At 35.9% G+C, this 15330-nt stretch overlaps 1 protein-coding gene across 1 annotated transcript in view; it reads right to left on the reverse strand.

Annotated features, from left to right (window-relative positions):
- Positions 1-15330, reverse strand: part of dcdc2b (doublecortin domain containing 2B) — a 30751-nt gene that overhangs the window by 13747 nt on the left and 1674 nt on the right. The window contains exons 2-6 of the mRNA XM_007247504.3: positions 14447-14558; positions 13120-13318; positions 9491-9539; positions 4754-4824; positions 3657-3788 (exon numbers count right to left, since the gene is read on the reverse strand). Coding sequence (XP_007247566.3) covers positions 3657-3788; positions 4754-4824; positions 9491-9539; positions 13120-13318; positions 14447-14540 — 545 coding nt within the window. The 5' untranslated portion in view covers positions 14541-14558. The remainder of the gene's footprint in view (positions 1-3656; positions 3789-4753; positions 4825-9490; positions 9540-13119; positions 13319-14446; positions 14559-15330) is intronic.

The raw sequence follows: 15330 nt of genomic DNA on the forward strand, positions 1-15330 counted from the left end.
CACTGTAGGCAAAACACTACAGGGGAATATATATGATGATGATACAAATACTCTGATGTGCCAAATCTCATAGAATGGCAGTGTGTGTAAATTAATCAAGAAGTGTTACCTCAGCTAACGGTTCCTGTATAAATTGAGAGGAGTTGTTATGTGAGTGAGGAGACCAGAATTTAAAGGTTACATTATTCCATTTATTTCATTAGAACATATTCCATTAATTTCTGATGTTTTAGGCAATTTAATTGTTTTAGTATCGGTATTGAGATATTTAGGCAGGTATCATATCGAAAGTCATAATTTGTATGTGTATCTGAAATAAGTTAGACAAACCTATACTAATAACTAATAGAGATCACCACAAAACTTCCCTAGTTAATTACATAGGTTAAGATAATTGCTTTTTTGTAGGTGCATGTTTACATATGCAAATGAGCCATTAAACATGGGCTAATTGGCATACATTTTTGGATCTGAAATCTGAAACTTAGTTTGTTTTATTATTTATATTATATTAAAATGACAGCAAATTGGTTTTTTTCTCTCTGTTCATAATATATGTTTCATATAATTTTTCGCAATAAACAGATTAAGCATAAAATCAAAACAAATGCATATTAATATATTTTATTTATATTCACTAAATAAATTAGAAAACAAATATTTTGGATAATGAATCCAATTTGAGGATGTGTTCTGCATTTGCACATTAACATTCAATACACAAAAATAAATAACTTACTTTAAAAGTTTTAAAGAACTTTCCAGCTAAAATAAAAAAATAAAAGAATCCACAATCTTGTCCTCTTGATTAAACCAAAGGAGTTGCTTTCTGAGAATTTTTTTGAATGAGCAGCAAAAAAGTATGACACAAATTTCGGCTTTCAGTTACTGACCTTTATTTTGACACTGTTGAATGAAAATTTATAACAGAAGCCGTTACCCCTACAGTGTGTAATCGAAACTGTGTTTTTGACCTGCCATGTCCTGCTCTAAATTCCCAAGTTCATAAAGCACAGAAGTGAAACTGTTCTACACTATTAGTTCATTACAATGGAATGAAAAACATTATCCTGGACCAGTGACTAGCAGCTATTCTCAATTTAAGTTGCATCACCACCATTATCGTACTACTACTACGTCACTGTCCCTGCAGTCACTGACAGTATTTCTGAGCTTTAAAACTGGAGTGTGGAGACTTTCTGTCGTTGGTTATGGAGGTCTTACTTTTTTCAAATAGACCAGTTCCATTCTGAAACACAGCGCTTGTAGCAGATGCTCCCAACAAGCTCAAAGTAGCTCCAAACATGGGCCCTGACATTTAAAACCAGGCACTGAGAACTTTGAAAGTAACCATGTAGTTTTAAATGTCAGGGCTCTCAGAATTGTACTAATGAGGTGTAGAGCTACTGTGAGCTTGTTAATGGTTAATGGTTAATTGTTAATGGTAAAAAATATATATATATTTCTTTGCATGGGCATCGTTATGCCCCTATCACTAGCATTGTAAGCCTGTTGGGAGCATCGGCTAAAAGTGCTGTATTTTAGAATGCTGGGGGTGAATGGAGGTGAGCTATTCTACAAAAGTTGGTGCTTGTTGTCATGTTTACTACATCCCAAGTCAATTTCACACCAGATTTCTCCTTTTATAATATACAAAACAATTGATTTTAATGAACCTGAGGTTTGGCTGATATTGCTCACTGCTTTATTTTTAAAACAGTTACGTAACTTTACAGGGAAAATTGTTTGTCTCTGGTTTGTCCACTTTGTTTACTCCAAAGATGATCAAAATCAAAATCTCAGAATTAAGACTAAAAGCTAAGAGGTCTCTTTAGGCTGCAGTTAAAAAAACATCTAAAGCCCAATGTCCCTAACATTATGGTGCCTGCCCACTGCTACAGATGCACTAACTACTCACTAAAGTGGTTGTGTGTGTGTCTGTGTGTGCCTGTGTCTTTGTTTTTGTGGTGTTTTAGAGGTAAGACGATATATTGATATAGTTTTCGTTTGCAATATGTTATTGATACACAGCATCAAATACAGATATTTATAAACTACACATAGGAGCACTAAAAAAACTCCCTAACACTCGCCCTGCAATATGACTAACTGGAACCACTGGTTCATTATTCCACATGGAGAAATGATCAGATCCTGTTGTAATGCTGTTGCCTGGAGCAGTTATTTGGAGCAGAACAAAAACAGTGCTTTTTGTTTGTTATTGTTGCTAAAACCCGACCTAAACTCCAGAGTTCACTATCAGAGTACCAGCGTCTATGTCTACAATCACCAGGTGCCAAGTGCTAGACCTGCTAAGATCTATGGTACTGTGTTTCCTGAGCCTGCTGGCCAAAAGATTGCTCCTCGTAAGGGGTGCATATGGAGGTGAAAGTGCTGCAAAAGAGCCAGAGTTCACGCTAAGCTAATGGCTAACACCAGCTAGCCGCTGGTCCCATCAATCCTGCTCTTTAATGGATGCTGCTTGGAGAGTTAACTGGTCTATCTGCAGATTAAGCATTCGACTCAGAATGAGTTTTCAGTTTTAACTAACATGGACTTTGCAATCCATTTTACACATTTTAACAGCAGAGGAACTATTCTAATGTATGGCAGTTTATGGCCATTTTACAACACTGGAAGAGTGTGTGTTGGGTTAAGAAATGTATGTGTGTTAAAGAGATACAAGCATGCTAATCTATGCACTTACCTGCATTAAATGTTTTATAATGGTTGTGAAATTCTTTGAAACTGACACCAATAAATCCATAATTCCTGGTATTTGCTTATTTAGGAGAATTGTATCCTCTTCAATCCCACAGATGCCATGAAGTACAGTATAGAATTGTTTTGTGATATATTGAGAATCGCAAATCACAAAATCACAATCAAAATTGTGATACCATCATTATCGTGGGTAATATTATATCGTGAGATGTCCTATGATTCCCACCCCTAGTAGGCAAATAAAGAACTCAAGAGGATACAGTTCTGGGTACCAATTTTAAATAAGAGTTTAAAAAGAGTTTATAAAAGGTTTATAAAGGAGTTTATGAATGGCTAGTAACTAGGTTGTAAAACTATTAATAAACAGTTACAACACATTAATAGAAAGGGCAACAGGTAACAGTAGCCTGGATGATTATTTTACAACAAATAAATAGAAAGGGCAACAACACCCTGTTGTTCGCCAAATGGTGACTTCACATTAATTTATACTGTTAATCTTTGTCTTTTCCATCAGTCAGCAATCACATATCTAATAAAATAATATAGAAAGTTTAATGTAATTAAACTCATGTAATGTAAGGTTAGTATACACCACATTATGTTAAATATGATAAATATTGTACATTTTTAATCTGGGTAGTTAAATGAATAAAATTGTTAACATAAATGTTAATGCTGACCGATGTAAAAGACAAAGATTAACAGTATAAATTAATGTGAAGTCACCATTTGGCAAACAACAGGGTGTTGTTGCCCTTTCTATTAATGTGTTGTAACTGTTTATTAATAGTTTTACAACCTATTTAATAAAACATAATTAATAATAATGGTAGTTGATGTTTCTGATTAATTGGCCAATCAGTCCATGTATAAGTGTGTAACAAATGTTCTTATTCCAGATACAGATTTTTACAGTTCCAGGAATTTACCTGCGAACAGCTCCAGTGCGCAGCATGGCCTTCTCCGAGATGAGGCTGAGGATCTGTTCCAGGTTTTTCAGCATGTTACGAGGGATAATGAAGCGCATGGCGGAGCTGAGGATGTCACCATTCCTAAAGACACTACACAAAGACAGTTCCTGTTCATGAGAGCCCCAAAAATATTCATTAAACATGACTGATTACTTGATAAGTAATTTAATTTAATTCAGGATTGTTATTAATTGTAATAAACAGTTATAAGAGTAAATTTCATATTAAACATTCATTGTGAAAAAGTATTCAAAAAGTATTCAAAAGTATTCACACTCATTGAAAATACATGCATTTCAGTAGAATATAAATATAGTAAAGAAGCTTGGTTGGAGGTTTGTCTGGAGTTCTCTTTAGTCTCTGCACGGATCATTTTCATACTAGGCTACATACGTCTGCTATGTTCTTGCTGGGGTGTGAGCGTGGCGTGTGCAGGTGTAATGAATCAAGTATAAACCAATAGGGTGTCAGTATATGTTTGTACTCCATTTCATATCTGGATGGAGAGATCCAGAGATTTTTTTTGTTTTTGAACAAAGAGAAGGCAGAATAAACAAGATAATTTAAAATAGGAATAACGAGGCTATTTTTAAAATTTAAGGAGTAGAAAGTACCGTACAGATAAAAAAATAATTACTTCAGTAAAGTATAGATAAACAACATTTTCATTTAAGTAATGTAATGAATTATTTATATTTTTGTACATTACTTGACACATCTGGATGTAGGATGTATTGTTTTAGTGGAATTAGTGTATTTAACATTATATGACACTAGAAGAATAGAACATCTGATAAAGCATCAAAGCAGAATGATTAGAGAGACCTACAGCTTTTGTCTCTCAGCCAATCAGCTGTTAGAAACGAAACAACAGTGAGAGAAATGTGTGCTTCTATCAGTGCATCAGGCTGGACCTAATGATGATGGACATGGTGGAACTGGGGATGAAGTTCATGTGTTTTCATGTATGACGCTCTTTGAGAAATATGTGTGTGGGTGTAAGTAAGCAGCAGAAGAAGGGTGTGTGCATGTGTGTGTGTGTGTGTGTGACTCACTTTATAATGCAGGGCAGGGTGATGACCTTCCTCCACTTTGCAGATACATTTGGTCTGCTGAGCACTTTAACCTGTAAACACATTATAAATTAACCTGTAGCGGCTCAGTCCCAAATGCAAACACACACAAACACACATACACACACACATGCCCCGACACACACCTCATACACTCACCCCTACTATCAAATGTTTCCTTACCTCCATTCATCTCTCACACAATAACAATCAAGCCTTCAGGCCGGTGGTGAGGTCACTCAGACAGCTCCATTAATAGGAAAGAGAACACCACAGTTTGGCTCTGATTTCAATTAAACGTCTCTCCATAACTAATGAATGGGAATGCACAACCCCAGTAGCCGGCGGTGTGTTTAAACTAATGGACTTAAGTGGACAAATTCAACCTTTTAAATACTGTTTTCACCAGGGTGCAAATTATACAATGATAATTGTACAATTATATGCAGCTCTGGAAAAAAAACTGAGAGCATTTATTTTGCTATTTATAGGTATATGTTTGATTAAAATGAACATTGTTGTTTTTTTCTATAAACTACAGACACATTTCTCCCAAATTCCAAATAAAAATGCTGTCATTTAGAGCATTTATTTGCAGAAAATGAGAAATGGCTGAAATAACAAAAAAAGATGCAGAGCTTTCAGACCTCAAATAATGAAAAGAAAACAAATAGATTTAAGAGTTCAGAAATCTATATTTGGTGGATTAACCCTGGTTTTTAATCACAGTTTTCATGCATCTTGGCATGTTCTCCTCCACCAGTCTTGCACACTGCTCTTGGATGATAAATTCATATTCTACAGGATATCTCCCACAGGAACCATGTGCTAAAACAAATCTAATTTAAATAAACAGAAAATAGCCAAGACTCTTCAACAGTAACTATTTTAACTATGCATCACCATTTTAAGTTTTCAGCGTATTAAGCCCATAAATTCTGTTTTAGTAAATCATGCTGAGTGAAACAAGAAAAGCCTGAATTTGAACTTCGAGGTTATACATCAATGCCTAGAAAACGCACCTTCAGCCTGAGGCGCCACAGCAGCATTTTACACAGAATGATTTATTTGAACAAGCCAAACATCTTGAAATGTGTGATTTACTGAAGGCATTAAAGCATATTTAATCTTGGGCAAGGCATATCATGGCAGCAGCTGGGGTCAAACTTGTCTTAAAAAAATAATAAAGCGTTACTGATTCCAAATTAATCGCATGCATTAATGCTTTGACATCGACAGCCCTAAAATTTCTATACTATTTATACGCTGCCTGGCAAAAAAAAAGTCTCAACCTGGATTTAAGTAAGTAAATGATGTGAGGTTGATGCTGCAGTTGGTCAGGTCTAGGTTCAGCAACAGTATGTGCTGAAAGAGGAAAGCGGTCAGACTCTATCATCATCAATGCTGCTGCAAGATCTTGGTGAAAAATGAATGCAACACTGAATTGAAATAAATCTTGTAACATTGCAGAAGCTTATTGAAACAATGCCACAGCGAATGTGTGCTGCAATTAAAGCTAAAGGATAGGGCTGCACGATACTGGAAAAATGTTACATTGCAAATGTTTTTTTTTTTACAATATATATTGCTATATTAAACAATGCAGAGGCCATAACGTCACTAGCCCCGCCCCCACCCGATAACTGTCTCGCATCCAGTCCGATCAAAAGCTGAGTCAGCGCTGAACTCAGCTTAAAACCCAAGGAAAACAGCAAAACAACAGTAATCGGCCCTTTAATCAGACATTTAAATGGCTTTTTAAAAGGTAAATAAAAGCATTTTTTCTGTGATAAAAGTGTGAATTCAGCTGTAACTGGAAATATACGCGCAAAACTGTGCTGGACTAAGGTGCACAGCTTTCCACACATGCTCACATTTACAAGCACGTGCCCAACTATGTAGATCGAGGCCATGCGGATACCTCGTGTTTACTCCTGCCAACCCCCTTCGCGCTCCCACTCCCCCTCACGCTTCTCACGCAGGCAGCATCAGCCTGTCACTCACACAGACACAGAGACAGGGCTGTGTATCTACATCTTGTTTCCAGACTCAGAACGTTGCAACATGACATGTTTGATGCAATTGCCCTAAGTGAAATCGCACATCCTGCGCTGTGACTATTGAGTATGCGCACATGGCGATGATGATGCTTAAATGATATATCGTGCAGCCCTACTAAAGGCAGTCCAATAAAATATTGGTGTGCGACCATTTTTTGTTAGCAACATTTTTTTTGAGTAGGCAGTGTATAAATGCTTTTTGTATTGTGTATCATGAAAATGTTAATAAATATTAGGATATAATACTTTTATTATGTTGCTCAAGGCTTGTGTAAATTAAGTATTGATATCTACTTCCTCCTGTGTTATAGATTTCAGATGTGTTTAAGATTTCCCACAGTTTTACTGCTCGCCACTCTGTCTCTTATCTGATCTCTAATCTTATTGACTTTGACCCTGCTTAAATACAGCCATTATGGAGGCTAAGGTGTATAGCTTTTTGAGTTATATCCGCAACATGCCCCGACAAGTCCAACACTGCGATAACAGCTCTTTCATTACAAAGGACAATAAAGGCTTTATTTCCAATAGCATGCAGGGTGTCGCCAAAGCAACACAGGATTAGGTGTTTTTACTCAGTAATAACTCCACCCACACATAACTACAATAGGAATACCACAGCAGGCAGGCAATTTAGCACCCTGACAGCCATTCACCATTAAACCAGCCAATTCTATTTTAAGCTCATATACACTGTACATAATTAGCTAAAGCTAATCTATACCTGCATGGATGGATGTTAAAGGAGCAACAGGCTAATTAGTAAAATGACAGACGGCATTTCAAATAGTTCTCACAAAGTATGGAAATATAATTATTATATCATTATTTAGGATAATAATTAAATTTATTCATCTCTCTCATAAAATAGTAAATAAAAAACATTTTCTTCACAATTATACATACATTTTTTTAATTTAACCAAGTGTAACATAACACTGTAAATTGGTAAACTGGTTTGAACAGATTTTTTCATTCATTATTGTACATAAGTGGTAAGACTTTCGCTCATCTCTAAATGATAAAACACAAGTGGATGCTTGCTAGGGGTGGGTCATACTGTATCGTATGCAATAATATTACAATTTATTTGTACCCAAATCTCTATTGTGATATCGCAATATTCTTGAAAGCAGTTTATTTTGTTTTGTTATCTACTATATTTACTTTTAATTGTTTGCTGTTTCTATGCATTCACTTAATATTGTGTATTATAGTATTGTCGTATATTTTTGTTAGATTAATACATTTCTGTTACATTTTTATTTTTTAACACTATTATTTTATACAAAATCAGTGTCTTGGTAAGTTAGTGTTTACGAAATAGACAAACATTTATACTTTTTTTGTTTCGACTAAATTTTAGTATAAACCTTTATGTTTACACTAAGTAAATCTAGAAGTAGTACCTTTTAAAAGTAATGTTTAATTACTTAATTTGTCATATCTTACAAAATATCATTCTTGCATAATTACACGAAATGGAAATTATTTTAGGGTCATATCGCCTACCCTTAATGCTTTCATATGTAGTATGGTACACTTTCAATCCTGTACCTATTCTGAAAGTGATGGGATTAAATGACTGTTAGACTTAATTGACGGTCACTTTTTCATCTTTCCAAAGGACCCATGTTTGAGAAAGGCAGTCACTGGTATACATAGACACATACAGTACAAAAGTCAAAAGTTTGGACTTACCTTCTCATTCAATGTTTTTATTTGGTGTACTTTTGTCCTACATTGTAAATAAATACTGAAGTCATCCAGACTATGAAGGAACACATAAGGACTCATGTAGTAACTTAAAAGTGTTAAACAAACCAAAATAACTCTTTAGGTGCTCTTATCTGGTGCTATTTATCCTATACAACAGAGAAAACTCTTGCCCTTCCTTTCCTGGGGTGGTCCTGATAAGAGCCAGTTCTATCATAATGTTTTTGAGATTTTTCTGATTGATTGACCTATATTTCTTAAAGTATTTTTATCTTTACTTTACAACTGATGCTCTCAAACATATTTAGAGGCAAGAAATTCAAGTAATTAACTCTTGGCGAGTTCAGCACAGCTGTTAACTGAAAGCCTGAATTCCAGGTGACTCTACCTCATAAAGCTGACTGAGAAAATGCAGCCAAGATGTGCACAGTTGTCGTCTACGCAAGAGGTGTTACTTTGAAGAATCTAAATATAAAATATATTCTGGTTTGTTTTACATTCTTTTTACTAAAAAAAATCCATATGTTTTTTGGATTAATTTAGTATTAATCTAAAATGCAGATTTTTTTCAAATAATGAAAAAAAAAAAAAAAAAAAAAAACCCACTAAATTTAAGGTGTATCCAAACTTTTGACTGGTACTGTACATAAAAAATAAAAAAATAAGAATTGTGTAATTTACAAAATCTTCCCAGACACCAGACAACGGTTTGCTAATCTAATGTGTGAATCTGATTCACGAAGTGTTTATACTGAATTTAAATGGAGCTTAAGTATAATATTTCTTCTCCTTTTTCTTTAATGAAGTGTGACTATAATCCTCTGGTGACTAAATTCAACTGTAGCCACCTCTCACCTCTTAATTCTCAGGGCAGAATAACACAGATATGCTTTCAGCTTGAATGGGATTAATGGATAATGAAGCACCTCCTACACAAACCTACCTCTCCAGGCCTGTTCACTGGCGCTCTCTTCAGCCCAACACTAAAATAACTGAAAGAAAGAGAGATAACAAAATAAAACATAAATTACATCCACATACACCTTCATGTTGCACAGTTATACATATATTTTGTACATAGTTTAATCAATTTAGACAGTAGACTGTAGGAACTGTAATTTAGTAACAGTAAGTATAAGTAGTAATAGTTTATTAGTATGTGTATCAGAAATTGGGTATTAATTTAGTCATGCTCTTTGCACATTGATGACTCTGACTGTGTTTGTTTCAATACATTAATGGCTGGCTTCTCTGTCTCCTCATGTGTATCTATGTTAGCCTCATAGCTCCAGCTCAAAACCCAAACCACAGGGCATTGGGTGTGAGACAGACATATTTCAAGAAGTTTACGCCACACCTTGCATTTCTCACACACAGAAATACATAGGACAGGTGCTACTAGTGGTCCAGCAGACTAAGCGCTGTTACTGTGTTCGGGAGATCACCGGTTCAAATCCTGATCATGCAGCTTGCCATCAGCTGCTGGAGCCCTGAGAGAGCACAATTGACCCTTCTCTCTCTGGATGGGTAGACAACGCTCTTTCCCCAAATCACTCCAAAGGGTGATGTTGATCAGCACAAGGCGTCTGTGAGCTGATGTATCAGAACCAATCGCTTCGCTTTCCTCCGAATGCGCTGTGATAATATTCGGCGATGCTGCTTCAGCAGCAGTTCAAAAAGAAGAGGGGAAAACCATCCAGTGTGTCTGAATTAAAACAATTCTGTAAAGAAGAGAGGGCCAAAATTCTCTCAGTTAAAGTGCCAGTTATCGGTAGAGCTTAAAAGCAGTTGTTGCCACCAAGAGTGGCACAACCAAGTTATTAGATTTAAGGGGAAAACACTTTTTCACACAGGGTAGAGTTTTTTTCCTTTAATAAATAAAATTATCATTTAAAAAGTGCCTTTTGTATTTACTAAGGTTATTTTAGGTTATGTCTGATACTAAAGTTTGTTTGATAACAGGAATATTATCAGTATCACTGCCAAAAACAAAATAAATTTGTAGAGGGGCAAATAGTTTTTTCACGCCATTATACCTTTGCCGATTTATTTATTATCTGAAGTATTGCTTCAAACTCCTAATCCTAGCTTTAAGCTTCTGTGGCGTTCTTAAGCTTCCTGGAGCTTCAGACCAAAACAAAAAAAACTTCAGAGACCAGACATGTCCTGACGGAGTATATATGAGGTTTATTTTGTTACTGAAACTGTGCCCTAAATCTGTTTCTGTCCTTTTGATTAAACCACTAACAAATTACAAGCTACAATATTATGGAATTTGGCTATATTACTCTTGTAGTTCCAATGCAAAACTAAGCAAAAAATAATCAGATCAGTCCTGGCTGACTGACAAGCTACATTTTTGGTAAAATTGTTCTGCGTTAAAACCTTTCTTGAAATGTTCCTTTTAACACCTTAGCAATTTTATAGCGATGGCTAAGAAACTCTTGCTGCAGCACAGATTGAAGTGGAATGTGGGAACTAAAATGAGTTTAACAAAAGACAGTAAAAGCTTCTTTTGGTCCCAGAAAGGTTTGTGTGAATGCAGTCTGAAGCTGCTGGTACTGGCAGGCCATTTGGCCCAAATGATTTGGGGCAGACTGCATTTTTTACTTTACTACTTCACTTTTATTTCCAGAATGTACTGGTAATAAAGAGAGCACCTCCTGTGAAGTAGCTGGGGCTCTTATTTGGAAAATCACAAAAGTGAGTACAAACCTTGAATTTGTATACATATTTTATTATATGTTTTCTTAACACAACAGTGAAAAATGATCACTGGTCCTGTAGGACATATTGTCCTGCAAATTTTGCTGTTTACCCTGAGTCCAGTACGCCTAATAAAGCTTATCTGCTCATGACCATGCCCTTTCTGAGTCTGAAGGAGTTTACTGATTTAGCCTTCTGTTTTATGGGTAAATATGCTAACAGGTAATGACAACACAGATAAACGCTCATATCAGTTCGTGAACTTTCCATTCCTTGGCAATGTCAGGACGTTTTTAAGTTGTTTTTTGTTTTTTGTTTTTTTAACCTGTACAGAGACATTTATTTCTACACTGTCCTCTAAATGAGATGGGTAAATGAGTGTGGGCAGCAATACATCACGTCAGTTCTTGTTGTGTTTTGGAAACAGGGAATTTTTTATGTTTGTTTTTGTGTCCTTATGTTCCTGCATGATGTCATCCCCTGTTGCCAAAATTGCGTCCAATAATCATATTTCAAAACGTATTTACCAAGAACAGTTAACAAATATGTTTTTGATCCGTCCTGAAAAATGAGAATGCATCAGTTGTTGATTAGCCGATGAGAACAAATGTGCATAGCAAGCACTTACTGTGAATTTAGCTCTGACGTGAAGACTGAAGACGCACATGTATACGTTTTTAAGTCTCTATATTTTAAATAAATAATGCTCACGGCTTTGCTTAAAAAAAAAATATGTGAGGAAAGGATAGTACTGTCAAATCTTAGCTAACAATGATTGTTTATTCTGTTATTTCATGAGACTCATAGGCTACGTTCACATTACCAGGCTGAAGTGACTCAACTAAACATTTTTGGCTCAGTGTGGCTCAGATCTGATTTTTTCATGGTTGTGTGAACATGCCAAATACGTTTTTTTTTTCCCCTAATCAGATCTGAGCCACTTCCATATGTGGTTCTAAATCAGATATGTATCCGATCCATGGACATGAGACATGATTGTCAACGGCCAAATCGAAATTCATACATCTTTTTGCTTTTACGCATTAGCATTAGCGCTACATGCTTCTCTTTTGTACCCACTGCAAAAACAGCAAAAGCAAACCGCCTGGCCTTTATTCTCCTCCTCTACCTGAGCATGAACTTCAGAGCAGCTGTTTGTTATTTGTTTCTCCACTCCAGCAAAAAAAAATGATCCACATGTGAGCTGCTAACGCATCCATTTCCCTTTATAAAGCTACCAGTCATCTCTCAAATATGATGTTTTTTGTTGTTGGTGAAGAAGGCGGAGTTTATACACGTATCAATGTGAGGCTCATGTGAGGGGTTTCAGGGACAGATTCGTTCACATTACACACAGATACAGATCACTTACATTTGTGAATGTGAACCGTCAGGATAGCCAAATCTGATCTCAGCTAAAAATCCAATTTGAGCAATACAGCTTGTAATGTGAACGTAGCCATATTTTGGTTGTTAACCCGTGGTTACATTTAGGTTAATAGAGACTAATTTAAAAGTCAAATTTTACAGTTATCGTCAACATTATTCTCATTTAGAGACCAGGGTTAAGAACCACTGCACTGCTGTGTATAGCTGAGGGTCAAACTTGATTTTTCCAAAGCCCTTGGAGGTCAAGAAGGTCTTGCTAATTAGCTGACGGGTTGAATCAAGAATGTTTAATGAGGAGGAGGTCTACAATGCTGCAGACCAGGAAGAACACTGATTGGAAATCCTGGAGGAGGCAGTTTGTTCTGCTTCATCTCATCTGTTTATACAGTGTGCTATATCAGAAGATTTCTAAAGTTTAGTGGGGATAATCAAATCCGTGTGTGGGGTCAGTACAGTTCTGGGGTGTTTGTTACTTACTCAATCTTCTTGAACCTCTCAAAGCCTGCAGCCACGTACTGCGCCCCCTGCTGAAGGTGGTCCAGGTCAGGCACTCGGTGGCCGTGCCGCGGGGTGTACAGGGTCCGGATGGCCAGTGGAGCTCCTATGCTGACAGTCACATCGTTTAGGAATGCTTCCATAGTGGAGATCTGCCTCTGGTTTACAATGAACTTCCTCCCTGAATCAGAATCACAGACAAAAATAATACTATAGTAGCTCCTAGAAACAAATGGCAGGGCTAAAGTATATAAGCCCTTCCAATGAATAACCATATATAGACCATTTCTCCCTGTGGAAGAAATCAGTTATTCTTGTTAGGGATGTACCGATGTTCAAATTCTGGGCCGATGCTGATATTACACATGAATATATTTAAATGTATATATTACATTCTAGGACAGTCCAAGCAAAGGACATTCTAGAACAGTGGCATTCTAGAACAGTGTGAATAAAGTACGACATTCTAGTAAAGGACATTCTTGAACAGTGAGTAGATAAAGATATTCTAAAACAGTTCAAGTAGAGGACATTCTAGTAGAGGACATTCTAGAACAGTGTGAATAAAAACAGTAAATAAATAAAGATATTTTAAAACAGTCTAGAAAAGTGTGAAAAGATGGGACATTCTAGAACAGTGACATTCTAGAACAGTGTGAATAAAATATGACATTCTAGTAGAGGACTTTCTAAAACAGTGAGTAAATAAAGATAATCTAGAACAGTGTGAATAGAGAGGACATTCTAGAACAATGATATTCTAGAACGGTCCAAGTATTGGACATTCTAGAACAGTGTGAATAAAGTATGAAAATGTAGTAGATGATTTTCTAAAACAGTGAGTACATAAAGATATTCTAACACAGTCTGAATAAAGATAATCTAGAACAGTGTGGATAGAGAGGACATTCTAGAACAGAGACATTCTTAGAAAAGTGACTTTCTACAACTGTCCATGTAGAGGACATTCTAGAACAGTCAGAGTATAGATGACATTCTAGAACAGTGACATTCAAGAACAGTGAGTAGATACAGATATTCTAAAACAGTCTGAATAGAGATAATCTAGAACAGTGTAAATAGAGAGGACATTCTAGAACTGTCTGTGTAGAGGACATTCTGGAACATACAGTGTATAAAGGACATTCTAGAACAGTGACATTTAAGAACAGTGAGTAGATAAAGATATTCTAAAACAGTCTAAATAGAGATAATCTAGAACAGTGTGAATAGAGAGGACATTTAGGTACAGTGTAAATGAATGGAATTTGTAGAACAGAGTGAATGGTGACTAATCTCCAAAACAGACCTGTAAAGAAAGGATCTCCATTCCTGTACACCATCACACTTTTCACAGGGGGCAGGAGAGAGCTGACCCCAGTGGAGGCCATTCCTACAACCATGCAGAGCTGATGTTCCTTCTGTAACACACACACACACACACATATATTACATATATACATTATATATATATATATATATATATATATATATATATATATATATATATATATATATATATATATATATATATATATATATATATATATATATATATACACACTCAAGGATTCAAATCTCACTATTTTAAAACAAAATAACTATACACTTGCTGTATTCTGCCTTAACCACACACATATGATATTAAATGGACATTAAAGGACTGAGAGCAAACCATTCCTTTAAATGGTTTATTTCCTTACCCAAGCATACAAAATCTTACAATAAACATCAGGGCAAGAAAAAAGGTTGCATGAGAACACACTGGCCAGGGCCAGGGTGTCTGGAACAGTGTGCTTTAGACAGATAATTCCATGTGCATGCTGTACCTTTTTGCTATTAACTCATGTGACTGGGACAATACTTCAATCTAAACAATCTTAATATATATGACAATAGACAAAAACATATTTCTGATATTTGAATATACATTATTTACAGCACCCGTCACAGACATATTTAAATCGTATCTACCACATGTAAAAATTATACTGTGATATACATTTTGGCCATACTGATTACCCCTGCTTAGAAATTAATTAGTGGACAGTAAAATGGCTGATTCAAAAAACCTTTATTCAGAGAGCTCTCAGGGCCTGGCCATGGTGATCCACTCACTGCAACAATCAAGACCAAGACTCCTCCTCCACTGTACTCTCTAACGATGGTCTGTTTAATCATCTGCTGCTGGTG

Source organism: Astyanax mexicanus, chromosome 7 (assembly GCF_023375975.1).
Source record: "Astyanax mexicanus isolate ESR-SI-001 chromosome 7, AstMex3_surface, whole genome shotgun sequence".
Taxonomy (NCBI): Eukaryota; Metazoa; Chordata; class Actinopteri; order Characiformes; family Acestrorhamphidae; genus Astyanax; species Astyanax mexicanus.